The sequence below is a fragment of the Poecilia formosa genome, unplaced genomic scaffold (assembly GCF_000485575.1).
Source record: "Poecilia formosa unplaced genomic scaffold, Poecilia_formosa-5.1.2 Scaffold142, whole genome shotgun sequence".
Lineage (NCBI taxonomy): Eukaryota > Metazoa > Chordata > Actinopteri > Cyprinodontiformes > Poeciliidae > Poecilia > Poecilia formosa.
The window spans coordinates 375,462-390,020 of NW_006800081.1; the positions used below are offsets into that span (position 1 = coordinate 375,462).

General features: G+C 37.1%; 1 protein-coding gene and 4 gene segments (V, D, J or C); 4 read left to right on the plus strand and 1 right to left on the minus strand.

The window, feature by feature from the left end:
* Positions 1–497: 497 nt before the first annotated feature.
* On the plus strand, positions 498–1,039 carry LOC107837441 (Ig heavy chain V region XIG14-like). The segment is given in 2 exon segments: positions 498–568; positions 663–1,039. Coding segments are annotated over 2 exon segments (348 nt in total).
* A 1,451-nt stretch (positions 1,040–2,490) lies between these two features.
* Positions 2,491–5,146, plus strand: LOC103145490 (Ig heavy chain V region 5A-like). The segment is given in 3 exon segments: positions 2,491–2,621; positions 3,508–3,611; positions 4,833–5,146. Coding segments are annotated over 3 exon segments (549 nt in total).
* Positions 5,147–5,903: 757 nt separating this feature from the next.
* LOC107837432 (Ig heavy chain V region 6.96-like) lies at positions 5,904–6,596 on the plus strand. The segment is given in 2 exon segments: positions 5,904–6,031; positions 6,108–6,596. Coding segments are annotated over 2 exon segments (426 nt in total).
* Positions 6,597–7,039: 443 nt separating this feature from the next.
* LOC103145444 (gastrula zinc finger protein XlCGF57.1-like) lies at positions 7,040–11,634 on the minus strand. Of its 3 annotated transcripts, none has more exons than XM_007562878.2 (3): positions 11,426–11,634; positions 9,801–9,935; positions 7,040–9,712 (listed from the first exon to the last, which is right to left on the minus strand). In XM_007562878.2, the coding sequence occupies exons 2-3, from the start codon at positions 9,821–9,823 to the stop codon at positions 8,368–8,370; spliced, it is 1,368 nt and encodes a 455-aa protein (XP_007562940.1). In that variant the 5' UTR covers positions 9,824–9,935; positions 11,426–11,634; the 3' UTR covers positions 7,040–8,367. The 3 variants fall into 3 exon arrangements, with proteins under 3 accessions (XP_007562940.1, XP_007562941.1, XP_016532280.1); XM_007562879.2 differs by having other exon boundaries at positions 11,271–11,634; XM_016676794.1 differs by having other exon boundaries at positions 11,566–11,613.
* A 1,336-nt stretch (positions 11,635–12,970) lies between these two features.
* On the plus strand, positions 12,971–13,554 carry LOC103145491 (Ig heavy chain V-III region BUT-like). The segment is given in 2 exon segments: positions 12,971–13,031; positions 13,144–13,554. Coding segments are annotated over 2 exon segments (357 nt in total).
* Positions 13,555–14,559: the final 1,005 nt, after the last annotated feature.

The following is a 14,559-nucleotide window of genomic DNA, read 5'->3' on the forward strand; positions in this document are numbered from 1 at the left end:
AGAATAAATGTTTGAGTCGGTTTTCAGATTTTCGATGTGTAGAAAAATGTTAATGTCAGTTTTATTTATAAAGCATTGAAAAACTGATATTCACTGGACCGAAGTGCTGTACAGTATTACAGTAGTATCAGAAGAAAAAAAGCAAATAAAGAATTGAAACATGTGCAAAAGTCATTATTTAAAAAAAATAATTAGTTACATTTATATGATTACTCCACTTTGACAAAAGAATGAATGAACCAAAATATTAAAATACATTAGTTAAAAACTTAATTTAGTCATGATATTTAAACATTACACATACATTCTGAATTTCAAGTAAATAAATCACAGAATTAATTTAAGGACAAAATAATTGGAAACATATTATTAATGCTGGTCCACAGCACATAAAACGTTTTTTGATCGTGTGATTCTTGTGGGGCTGGTTTGATATTATGCAAATGAAAAGAATCATGTTATAAAGTCTTGATCTGATGCTGTCAGCTGCAGAGGAGGAGAAACTCCCATCAGATCATCATCATGTTCTCTGTAGCTCTGCTGCTGCTGCTGCTGGCTGCTGCATCCTGTGAGTCTCACTGAGACAGAAACATTTACAGCATGATGACATTAAAGTGAATTAGTTGTTGGTAACGATACACTTTTAATGTGTTTCTCTACAGGTATAAAGTGTGAACAGCTGACACAACCAGCCTCTGAGACTCTGCAGCCAGGTCAACGTCTGACCATCAGATGTCAGGTCTCTTATTCTCTGGGCTATGCAACACACTGGATCAGACAGCCTGCAGGGAAAGGACTGGAGTGGATTGGGTATAGATATACTGGAGGCTCTAACTACAAAGATTCACTGAGGAACAAATTCAGTATCGACTTAGACACTTCCAGTAAAACAGTGACTCTGAATGGACAGAATATGCAGCCTGGAGACTCTGCTGTGTATTACTGTGCCAGACAGACACAGTGACACAAACCAGCTGCAGAGCCAAACAAAAACCCCTCAGAAGATGAACAGATGATATCAAACCACCAAAGAAGGAGCTTTCAGTTCATTTTACATCTTTGGAAACTTTGTCAACCTTATTTTGCTCTTTTGTAAAAACATTGCAGAAAAAGACCTACAACAGAAATATAGTTTTTGTCTCCTGTCTTCATATGTTTACATTTAAAATGAACAAAAGTCAAAATGTTGGTTGAATGAATGAATGAATTTCTGATTTAGAAAATTGAAACTATATTTAAATGTAACATTCAAGGTGACATTGACTTAACACATAATTTTATATAAATAATGGGTTTTAACTTCCACTAAGTGATATGTCAGACACATTCAGTTTACTAAAAAAATATTTTTTAAAAATTGGAGATGGTGAACTGACCTTTTACTGAGTTGGAGTAGAAGATGCCACCACTGCTATACCAGATATAAATGATCCATTCCAGTTATTTTCCAGCTGCTAACATTTTTTTGTCACTAACAGTGATATAGTGCATTTTCAATTTATATTCTTCTTATTTGGTTTAATCAACACAAGCAGGCCAGTAGACATTAAATATGCAGAGGATTCATGCAGAAATTCGAAACTCTAAAACTTCTCAAACTATACCAATACATTTATGGTTCCCAGATCTATCTGGAATCCATCATTGATTTCATCTCTGACCCTGAGTCACCTGATTAATGTTTAACACAAGGAAAAACGAGACAAACATGTTTAGTAAGCAGTGTGTTTAATAAAATGCAGGCTTCTGCATAGAACATCATGTGGCAATAAAAGACCGAAATATATCTAGAAAAAGGTTACAAAAGCAAGAAGATGAGATTAAATGTAATTCCTTAAACAATTTGTGTTCAAGTTCTATGTTGATTATGATTCCAAAATAACATGACAGTTTGTGTAGAATCAAGTGAAAACTGATGTAAATCTTTATATCTTTTGGTAAAACAGGAATCCATATCAAATTCTTTGAAAATGATTTAAAATATCAAAATGTTTGAAAGTAATTTGAAATAATCTCGTAATTTGCTTTTATTGATCAAATTATTTGTGTTTCTTCCGCAGGAGGAGGAGTCAATGCAAATACTGAATGCTCCACTTTCACATGTCTGTTAGTTTAAGAGCAGCAGTGAATTAGAGGTGAACACAGTTTGAACAGAGACAAATGGCTTCTACAATGATTAGATTTAAGTTTCTCCTTGCTGTGATTATCTTGTCTGGAAACTGGAGTGGTAAGAACAGAGATGTTTCTAACCTACACTGTGATCGATGAAAAGAGATGGTGGCGAGACAATCGATAATTATCTGTTTTTCTGCAGGTTCTGATGGTCAAACACTGACTGAGTCTGAATCAGTGGTTAAAAGGCCTGGAGAATCTCACAGACTGACCTGCACATATTCTGGGTTTAGTGGCGATCCTAACATAGCTTGGATCAGACAGGCAGCTGGAAAAGGTCCGGAATGGATGGCTAATATTTGGTGGAACAGTGGCGGCATGTACTACTCTGAATCAGTGAAAGGCCGGTTCACCATCTCCAGAGACAACAGCAGAAGTCAGGTGTATCTGCAGATGAACAGCCTGACAGCTGCAGATTCTGCTGTTTATTACTGCGCTCGGGAGCCACAGTGACACAGAAAGCAGAAACACTGAACAAAAACTCCTCTGAGAATTAACAGTTTTATCAAGAAGCCACCAGGGGAACCATAACACCACTGTTCTTGATCAAAACCAACATAACTTATGCCAGAAGTTTCACACTGAAGAAATAACAATGGGAATATTCAGAAGATTTAAATCCATTAGAAATATATTTTCCATTATTTTTTTAGAATTGATGAAAAAATACAGGCATCAATTTAAAATATTCCTATCTGTACAATGTTTGATATCACTTAATGTTTTCTCTTTAAAAATACACAGAAATAGCTTAGTGTGTTTTTCAGAATGTCAAAATAAATGTCAGTAGCTAAAAACAATTTGTAAGAACACAACTGTTGTACTACACATACAATTAAGCAGGTCACTCTTTTAAAACCTGCATGTGGCTCAGTGACACTGATACATTTCCAAAGTATTTTTTCCTTTCTATATAGGAAAATATAGAAATACTACATTTCTATATTTCTTTATGGATCAATAATTCTTGATCTTGGGCAGACACATTTCTTTGAAATAGAGAAGTAGTCACACAATTTCCATAATAATGAAAAATAAAATTATTTAAAAGACAGACGTAATGAACTTGAATGACCAAAATGTGCAGCTTTGATTGTTGGAAATGCTGGCTGGTCAATTTACCACAATTTAGATCAGTGTCCTAATCTCTCATGAAACTCAGAAGGAAAACAACTAAGAAAAGAAAGAGGATCACAATAAGTCAAATGTTTCCCAAACATTGTGCATTCTAGCACTTAATGTTAGCTATACGGACAGAAATATTAACCAGTCATAACTGGCCGATATACTCATTGGCTGATTATTATCATGCAAACAAAGTGTTCAGGTTTATAGACTTGATCTTGGTCAGCTGCAGAGGAGGAGAAACTCCCATCAGAGCATCTTCAACACCAACATGTTCTCTGTAGCTCTGCTGCTGCTGCTGGCTGCTGCATCCTGTGAGTCTCACTGAGACTGAAGCATTTACAGCATGATGACACTAATATGAATATTTTTTTTCTGAATATTCAGCTTCGATGTGTTTCTCCTCAGGTGTCAAATCTGAACAGCTGACACAACCAGCCGCTGAGACTGTGCAGCCAGGTCAACATCTGACCATCAGATGTCAGGTCTCTTATTCTATGAGCAGCTATACAACACACTGGATCAGACAGCCTGCAGGGAAAGGACTGGAGTGGATTGGGTGGAAAAATGCTGGAGGTTCTAGCTACAAAGATTCACTGCGGAACAAATTCAGTATCGACTTAGACACTTCTAGTAAAACAGTGACTCTAAATGGACAGAATATGCAGCTTGGAGACTCTGCTGTGTATTACTGTGCAAGAGACCCACAGGGATGTAAACAAGCAGCAAAGCTGTACAAAAACTAGTAGAGCCTGAACAGGTTTTATCAAACCACCAGAGGCTGAGCTCTAACTGTACATTTATTTTTTTATTTTATGTATTTGAGCTCCAAGACCATTTCTAATTTCATGAATTTGACAACCTTCTTATTGTGATCTTTCTAAGAAAACCCCCCCAAAAAACATAAAGAACACAACATTTATGCATATTTACAAAGCAGATTTTTTTTAGCTGTTTTTACATACTAGTATTTTTACTTAACATTTATCAGTTAAACTTTACAATTAAAGCTCAATCTAATTCTGAACTTATATGGAAAGTTTCTAGAGTTGCATTTAAAATGCAACGAATAAAAAAAAAATACTTTATATATTTACCATGTATTAAAATTTACTCAGAAGTGAGTTAGAATTAGTATGCATAGTCATATAAACACAGGAACACCAAACTACATTAATGTTTATATTGTCCCTTTGTAATACAATCACAGAATTAGTGTTAAATTGCCATTATGAATTGAAGGATACTTTCCATTCTTGATCATATTTAAAGCATTTTTTATCACGTGCTTCTGATATGGTTGGTTTGTAATTATGCAAATCAGAAGTGTCAGACTTTATACAACTGATCTGATGCTGTCAGCTGCAGAAGAACAGAAACTCCCATCAGATCATCATCATCATGTTCTCTGTAGCTCTGCTGCTGCTGCTGGCTGCTGCTTCCTGTGAGTCTCACCGAGACGGAAACATTTACAGCTTCAGCACATTAAATTGAATATTTATTGCTGATAACAGTTCTAATGTTTCCTCCCATAGGTGTGAACTGTGAACAGCTGACACAGCCGGCCTCTGTGACTCTGCAGCCAGGTCAACGTCTGACCATCAGCTGTCAGGTCTCTTATGATCTGGGCAGCTACTACACAGCTTGGATCAGACAGCCTGCTGGGAAAGGACTGGAGTGGATTGGCAGAGACACAGATTTCAAAGATTCATTAAAAAACAAATTTGGAGGTAGTTTAGAAACTTCCAGTAAAACAGCAACTCTGAACGGACAGAATATGCAGCCTGAAGACTCTGCTGTGTATTACTGTGCCAGGCAGAGAGGCACAGTGACACAAGCAAGCAGCTGAGCCGTACAAAAACCCCTGAACAGGCTGTCAAACCACAAGAGAGGATCTTTGGCTTCCTTAGTATTAATTCAACTTAAAACAATTATGTTTAAAATTTTACTGTGACAACATGGCAATTAACCAAGAAAAAAAAATTCTAATCATACATTTTTAGAGGTTATAAATAATATTTCAGTAATCTGTGTCTTTATCAATACTTAATGTGGATTCGAATAAAAAAAACAAAAAAACATGAACATACATCATATGTCACCATATCACCTGAACCAATGGTTAGAAAACCCAGAATCTGATGAATTGACCTTCATTTAAAGGTTCATTGATTATTGAAAAGAGATGGATTTATTTAACTGAACATGAAGGAAATGTGCACTGAGTGTTTTACTGTTAACTAGATCCTTTTCATGTTGAATTACTTTATAAAATTAAAGCGAATAAAGACATACCTGTCTTGTGAGGGAAAAGTGTCAAATAAAAACACAAACCTTTACAAAGAGATCTGCACAGAACATTACATATCAATATTAGAGTAACACACTCTGTTAAGGAAAAGTTCATAAAATTATTTTCTGTTTTTCAAAATTACAATTGGAATCAAGCAGATGGGATTTACCTGAAAATGACTTCAAATATTAAAATATCTGGACATGATCTAAAATAATTACCCAAATTTGTTTTCATGAATCACTTGAATCTGTTTCTTCACCAGGAGGAGGAGACAATGCAAATACTAACACCTCCACTTTTATACATCTGTTCGTTTAGCACAGACCTGCCACAGAGTGAGTGAGTGGCAGACACCGTATGCATAGCAGCAAATGGCTTTTACAATGCTTAGATTTCAGGTTGTCCTTACCTTTATTATTGTGTCTTTAAGCTGGAACGGTAAGAACCAAGATATTTTTAATCAAGTTAAAAGCTTGCTTTCAAAGGGAATTAATATTGGTTTGTTTTTCTACAGGAATTGATGGTCAAACACTGACTGAGTCTGAATCAGTGGTTAAAAGGCCTGGAGATTCTCACAGACTGACCTGCACATATTCTGGATTTGGTGGCAATTACTGGAATGCTTGGGTCAGACAGGCAGCTGGAAAAGGACTGGAGTGGGTCGCTACTATTAGTGACACCAGCACCTACATCTACTACTCTGACTCAGTAAGAGGCCGGTTCACCTTCTCCAGAGACAACAGCAGAAGTCAGGTGTATCTGCAGATGAACAGCCTGACAGCTGCAGATTCTGCTGTTTATTACTGCGCTCGAAGAGCCACAGTGACACACGAAGCAGAAACACTGAACAAAAACTCCTCAGAGCTTGAATAGTTTTAACAAGAAGCCACCACAAGGGGTGCCATCAGACCAAAAATAAACTTGGATATATTTGCAGTAATTGCTGGATGGGTATGTAGGTAGATTTAAGACTGAAGCCTTTGAAGAATATTTTTTTGTAAAAGATAATACATTTTATGATTAAAAGCTTTTGTTTATTGTGAAAGTTTTTCTGATCATGAAAAGTACATAGACACAATATTTTTTTTAGCGTAAGGTTAAAATCTGCCAGTTTTCTTATTGATTACGATTGCTTTTTTAAAAGATCGTATTTATAGAGCCAAATACAAGTTCAGTCTTTTTAATTATATATCCATGAATAGAACAAAAATAATGAAGTCTTGCTTAACAACCTGCAAGTAAAAACATTTGTGCCTTAACTATCTGAAGTGAGGATTACTGAATAGGATGTTCCATTTTTTTTCCATTTTGAAGGATGGAAAAAGAAAATAGGACTATTGTTTGTTAGGTCTCCATGGAATTAAGTTACTGAAATAAAATAAAAAAAATGCATGATAAATGATTCCAAATATGTAAACTGCAACACAATCTGAGGATAATCCTGCATTAAATGGACAATTTATGTCGAGCTTTACTTTAGATGCCAAAAACAATGAGATTTACAGAACAGAGATCGTTTAGTTTATTGTTGGTCATTTCATTTAAAACATGCAGCTTGGAAAAAAAAAAAAAAAAACCACACACAAGTGACACCATCTGTGCTCTTTATCCAAAATATTTGCAAAATATGCTGCTCCTTTATTTGAAGGCAAAACATAATATTGCGAGAACATGCAGAGGACAAATCATACATCATACATCATACATCACACATTTATACAGGAGATTTGAAACAAATTTGAACATTATCTAAAACTTTGTTTCAGTAAAAGAACTCAAAGTGTAAAACTTGATCCATTAAACTCAGATTGATATATTTCAAGCAGTCATTTCTGTGATTCTTTGATTTCACTTATGGCTTACATGAACCGATTGAAAAAGTAGTTTTCAAACATTTTTATGACCTAAACAATAAGAGGAAAGACTTCTTACTTTACAAATTTCCAGCTGCTAGTCGCAGACAGTCTGCACAAGGGAGTTAAGAAACAAAAGGTACATGCTTAAGAAGCCGGCTAGTCACAGAGTGATGTATCCAGGAATTTTCATGGAAAGTTAAGTGGAAGAAAAAAGCATGGTACAAAAAGGAGCAAAGGGAGCAGACTAGCTTTATGATGATGCTAATTTCATTTTTCAGGACTTCACTGCCAATGCCAGCTTGATTAGCCAGAAAGCAGGCCCGATCTAAAGGCCATGGACAGTATTATCAGGAGGAAAGTAAGGGGGATCAATCCAATAATGTGGCTGAACTGAGAGGAACTTTTAAAGCAACCTGGGCTTCATTTACACGTCAGCAGAACTGCACGATCATTGCCTCTGTACCACACAGCATGACAGACAGTAATCCATGCAAAAGGAGCCACAATAAAATATTTACACTGTGCAGTTTAGCAAACCAACATTTGTTTCAAAGATCTTTTTTTATTGGTCTTATGTAATATTCTAATGCTGAGGTAATTTGTAGTTTGGTTTGTGTTAGTCGTCAGCCATGATCATCAAAAACAGAATAAAAACTCTTGAAATAAATCAATCTGAGTTAATCTATACAATCAACACAGTTCCTTTTTAAATTAAATTACTGAATAAAATAATTTTGATGATGTTTGATGATGTTCTTTGACCAAGGTGAAGCCATATCTTGTGACATTCATATATGAGGAAAGAGCTGGTTTTAGTCAGAGTCTGTCATCCAGAAAAAAAGCTTTTTAAACCTGGACTGAGATTTATTAATATCAAGCTAGGCTCAACAGAGACATGGAAGTCAAGCCGCCTCTTTTTCAGGGGTGTTGAGTTTCCATGTGTCTGTTCAAAGACGTTCTTTCTCGAAAACATTTCCCACATGTGAGACATGGAAAAGGCCTCTCACCGGTGTGAGTTTTCATGTGGATGTTTAAGTTACTCTTTTTACCAAAACTTTTTCCACAGGTGAGACATGGAAAAGGCTTCTCCCCGGTGTGAGTTCTCATGTGAGACCTCAAATCACAGCTCTGGCAAAAGCCTTTGGCGCACACTTCGCAGGTGTACGGCTTGTCGTCTGTGTGACCCCGTTTGTGTTTGGTCAGATACCTTCTTTGACTGAACCTTTTCCCACATATGGGACACAAGAAAGGCTTCTCCTCCGTGTGCGTCTTCATGTGGACCGTCATGAAGGTTTTTTCTCTGAAACTCTTCCCGCAGGTGGGACATGAAAAAGGCTTCTCACCCGAGTGGGTGCTCATGTGGCAATTCAAGGCAGACTTCGTAATGAAACTTCTTTTGCAGGTTAGACACGTGAAAGGCCTGTTGCCCGTGTGCGTCTTCATGTGAGCCGTCAAATTGGCGCGGACGCCGTAAGACTTGCCGCACAGCTCGCATCTGTGGGGCTTCTCGCCAGTGTGCGTTACCATGTGACACTTCAGACAGTTTTTTCTCATGAAGGTTTTGCCGCAGAGCCGGCACCGGAAAGGCTTCTTTCCTATGTGGATCCTCATGTGATCCTTCAGATGGCCGTTCTGACTGAAACTTTTACTGCAGAACTCGCACGAGTACGGCCTCTCGCCCGTGTGAGTTCTCACGTGAGTGTTGAGCTGACCGTTGTCGCTGAAGGCTTTGCCGCACGCGTCGCAGGAATACGACTTCTCTCCCGTGTGAGTTCTCATGTGGCTGTTCAGTCCGTATTTTCGGCCAAAGCATTTGCCGCAGACCCCACACAGGAAGGGTTTCTCACCCGTGTGAGTTCTCTTATGATCGGTCAAATGGTTTTTTTTCCTGAACTCTTTCCCGCAGATGTCGCAGCGGTGCAGCACACTTTTACCGCAGATTTCCGGATCCTGGTACTCAGCTTTAACGGGACTCTGAGAGAGGAGCTCATTCCCACTTTGGTCCTCGTCGCTCTCGTCCGTTTCCTCTTCTGAAGAATTTTCCACATAAGTCTCAATCTCTTGCTTTATTTCCAGCTGCTGGTCATCTGGACGGACGTACAGTTCCTTGTCTTCCTCTTTAATCTGAGCAAACTTTGGTTTCTTCTGTGTCTCATTAGGCCAAACTGCTTCTGGTTCTTCATGGTTGGACTCCGTCTCTTGCTGCGAGACAATCTGGTCACGAGAATCCGCAGACATTGACGGATGTAATTCTGCGGAAGATCTGAGGGAAATACCCCCCCACCCCCAAAAAAAAAGGACATTAGTGGGATTTGAGAAAAATTACACATCTTCTTTTTACAGGTGTTTACCTCATGGTCCTGAAAGCAGACATAAAGCCCAGTAAAAGCTTTATTTTCCAACAGCTGACAGTTTTACTCTTGGTGTCCGATGAAATACATGCAGACTGGTGTTTATCTGTTGATCTTGGAGTTCATTCTGTGAAGCTGGAAAATGTCAGCTATGTTAATAGATATATTATGTTTCACACTTTTTGAACTATTTGTGTATATTTCCTATTATGGTGGCTGGTAATGAAGTCAAAGTATGACAGGTACCACTATCATGTACTGATAAGCTGATGAAATTAGACTTAAAGCTAAATGAACAAGTCTAAGAATAAAACACAAATATCCAGACTATAATAATCTCTGAATATTACCTTACAATAGCAGAGCAGCTAATGTTCACTACTGTTATCTGGCAGCTGAGGTTAAAATTTGAGTATATCATCTAATTATCTATTATCAACAAGATGCTCTTGTTGATAATAGTTAAGCATAACTATGAGCCATTTTCCCTTGGTCCTACTAAAAGATTTGACAAAAGCTGCAAAGCCTACAAAAAACATTTCATCAAGATACGGCATCAAATTTAAGAACAATCGGAGAACCAGGACTAAAGAGTTATCAAGATTTCAGAGTAGTGACACAGAAAAAGAGTGGATATTTAGAATGTCTATGAATGGTAACTTTTATAGGTAAAGTTATCCAGAGAAAATTGGGAAAGCCTGGAGAGCAGATGTAGCTGTTGCAGGCTTTACACTTCCACCATTTTACAAGCATGTTTATTAGAAAGCCACAACACACTTATAGCCCAAATAAAGGAACAACTCGCAAATCAATACTTGAATTTATCCCTAATTTGTATCCTTTGTATCCCTGTATGACAGCTCACTCTTGCTTGTATACTGAAGAATCAAATTAACTTTACAGATTTTGGGGTGAAATCAGGCTTATTACAGCATCTTTAAACAAGAGCAAAAACTCAAACATATATATATATATATACTAAAAAAGGGTGTAGATCAAAGTAGATCGATGTGTGAAAAGTATTTTACAAAAGCATAAAATAAAGGAAATGTGTTGTGAAATGTCTAGCAGAACATGTGATTTAGTCATTGCTAGATTTAACAAAGAAACCAGCTGATGCAAAAGTGAAAAGGTGATTATGTGTGTGTACCGATTTTTATTGTGGTTTACTATTCTTGTTTAAGACTGACAGAGGCACTGGTTTATTTAACTTAATACAAATCAATAGCTTGGAAAAGTTTGAGATCAGAACAATGTGCTTTGCTATGGCTAGTCGTTAGCATTTACACAGAGAAAGCAATGTGCTCCTCCACTATGATGTTTATTTTAGATAATATATTTACTGGTAAAAACTTCAGCACAAAAACCTCACTTCAAAACATCCAAATGATTCATTTTGAGGCCTGCATTATAGTGTTGATTACATGCAGCTATTGCTAATGCTAACGTTTTTGTTGGTTTTTCTCTTACTGTTTGTATTTGTTGATGCTCGCAGAAAAAGCTCATGAAACTCCAGTGCCTGATAAATGTCCCGACTGCTGTGAGAAGTATTTTCAGTGTCTTTCTAAATAAACAGAAAGGTCAGCAGTGACTCTAGAGTTAGCCTCCTGTAATTCATCTCCTACCAGCTTGTTTTGCTCGTGATGCAGGAAGAAATTGGTTGCTGCAGACAAACTAGCTCAATCATCAGAAGCTAGTAAATACACAGAGATCTCACATTTCCTTATGAGAAACGGAGAGGTATAGTTAACATATATTTACACACAATGTAGGAGGGAAAAAGCCTAGCTGGGATCGTGTGTTTGTGTGGAGGTGGAGGTGTGGCTACACTGAGAGGAAGTCTGGTCCGGTAAAGTTCTGACTTTCAAAATAAAAGGCTACTTTCAAGCCTTCGAACCAAAGATGAACCATGTGAAGTATATTTTTTTTTAAATGAAATAAAATAACTTTTTCATTATCGGTAACACTGATAAGTTAAATTCAAGGTTAGATAAAAATAATAATAATAATAATAATAATAATAATAAAAAAATACACTTATTTGGTTCCCAAGATTGTAATTGTTCTTTTTTTCATCACTAAACGACTAACAGTGGTTTTGAACCAAGTCAGACAATGAAATGTAATTCAGCTCTTTAAGACTCTTTTATCTCAAGCACTCATTCAACTAAAAGTATGAATTTATTTAGTGGTCAAAAAACATCTGCCAAGACATTTAGTCTGACCTGTAGAGGAACTATCTTCATATTCAGCTCGTTATAACGAGATAGCGATCGAAATTTCTTTTTTCCTGCATGATAGCAATGCGCTTCCGTAAAAATGGGTCAAAATTTGCAAGAAAAAAAATGTTGAGCTTGATTTAACATGAACAGGGGTCTGTACTTTGACCAGGAGGTGGCAGTAGAAGCAAACAGTTATAGTAATAATGATGTACATCATACAGTTGTACAGAAAAAAACAGTCATTAACAACATGACAGCAACAGATGTTGTGTCTGTTATTGAGAGAGTAACACTTAGGTCTATGGTAAGACATGTTGTGGAAATTCAGGCTTTTTCACTACTGGAAAGGACCCAACCTCTCATTTGGAAAATGTGCTATCAACTAGGTCAGATAATCCATCAGAAACACATTTAAATGTGTGGGCTACACTTAAACAGAATAATGTAGAACATATTACTTGAGCAGTTTTCAGGGCTGAATAAAAATCATCAGAGAAAGCAGCAGCATGAAAAAGTCACTGTTCAAAATAGGTGGAGATAAACAGAATGTTTTTTTTTTCCAATAACGATGGTTATGTTGCTGAAAATAGGGTGTCTCTAATTTAGAAGCACCTCATAAATAGCATAAAGCAGCAAAATATGTGATGTAAATTATATTTCTCAGGAAAATGGACATTTAAATGTTCTTATTTAACCATATTTGCTTTGCAGTGCAAGGGAATATAATCATATAATTTATTGAGTTGGGTTTCAGAATAGAGTTATTATAATAAAAAAGGCTTCTAGTTTTATTTAGGGTAAATTTGTTTCTGAATATTGTGAAAATACAATTGTTTTGTAAAATAACAGTGTCATTATCCATAATCTGCTGTGGAGGAGGAGCCAATGGAAAACAAATCTGCCTACATCTGTGTATTTAAGTTAACAGGGATGAACTGAGACCAGCAGATACAGTTTAACAAGATGGACTACAAGAGCGGACTGCTGCTTTTATTCATCTGCTGTGCAGGTGAAATACTAAAGTTTTATCAGATTTTCTCAATTAAATGTTTGATTTGCCTACATTTATCAAGGCAATAAGATGAAGCTAAGATTGTTTCACTTCTTTTTTCCCCTCAAAGGTGTTGATGGGCAAACTCTGACCGAATCTGAGTCAGTGGTTAAAACACAGGGAGAATCTCACAGACTGACCTGCACAGCCTCTGGATTCTCAATCAGTGGCAGGTGGATGAACTGGATCAGACAGGCTCCTGGAAAAGGACTGGAATGGCTTGCTGCTCATTATAATGATCGCAGCATATATTACTCTCAGTCAGTTCGAGGCCGGTTCACCATCTCCAGAGATGACGGCAGAAATCAGGTGTATCTGCAGATGAACAGCCTGAGAACAGAAGATTCTGCTGTTTATTTCTGCGCTCGAGAGACACAGTGACTGAAGTTGGTGTAGCAGCTGTACAAAAACCTCAGCGCCTTCAAAGTTATCTGAAGGGAGTCTTAATTTTGACACTTTCCCTCTGCTCCATCATGCTCAGGTTTTCTCACACATCTTCAATGCATTATGTTCTCTTCCCCACTACTCTGAAGTTACTGCTGTTTGTGTAAATGGTTCCCAGGTTATTTGCAAGAATTGGTTGCTCTTCATGTCTGGGTTGTCCCTTGTCTAAGCTGAGTTAATCAATAAATGTTTTTTTTTTTTTTCCATCATTCACCTGCCTTCTTCTTGCTCGTCTCCGAGTCCTTTATCAACTCCAGCTATAAGCAAAACTTCCCCAGATACTCACAGCATTTTTCCTTCAAGTTTTATTTATTAAAAGAAAATAATGTGTTAATGTTTTTGTGCATCAAATGGTTACTGTTATAAAACCCATCTCTAAAACTTCCTAGTTTGAAACCTGAACTGAAGTCAGAAGTTTTGTGACTTCAGCAAAGTGAAAACATGAACTCACATTGTTCTGGTTGGTCTCAGTCTTTGTGGTGAGTTCTTCCAGCTCCTTAGGTTGCATTAGATAATGTTTTTATTGGAGATTTGAAGATATAAAACAAAACCATGCCAACCAGTACATTTACTCTACAACTATTTCAACAAGTTACAGTTTTCAGAACATGGAGACTTTTTTTTATATATAAATTGTGTTTACCTCAAAAACCTGGAGTTTCAACTCCACCCTCGCTGGCAGGAGGAGTCAATGCAAAGCTGAACAATTTCCAGGTTTATTTGTGTGACTGTGGCAAGGCTGTCAGACAACAAGAATCACACAGAAACAAGATGAAGAACAAATTTGGTCTGCTGTTTTTTGTCATTTGCTTTACGGGTGAGAAAATGTCAAGAGAACTTCGATCTGCATTTGTGAAGCTGTTTTCTAACAACTATATTTTCATTATCTGCTTTGTTCCACAGGTGTTTGTTGTCAGACTCTGACAGAATCTGATCCAGTGGTTAAAAGACCAGGAGAATCTCACAGACTGACCTGCACAGCCTCTGGATTCTCAATCAATGGCTGGTGGATGAACTGGATCAGACAGGCTCCTGGAAAAGG

Excerpts from the sequence above, each read along its gene's own strand:
- LOC103145444 (XM_007562878.2), bottom strand. The coding sequence starts at position 9,823 with ATGTCTGCTTTCAGGACCATGAG. Across the intron at positions 9,713-9,800 it reads TCTGCTTTCAGGACCATGAG|ATCTTCCGCAGAATTACATC; the intron begins GTAAACACCTGT and ends TATTTCCCTCAG.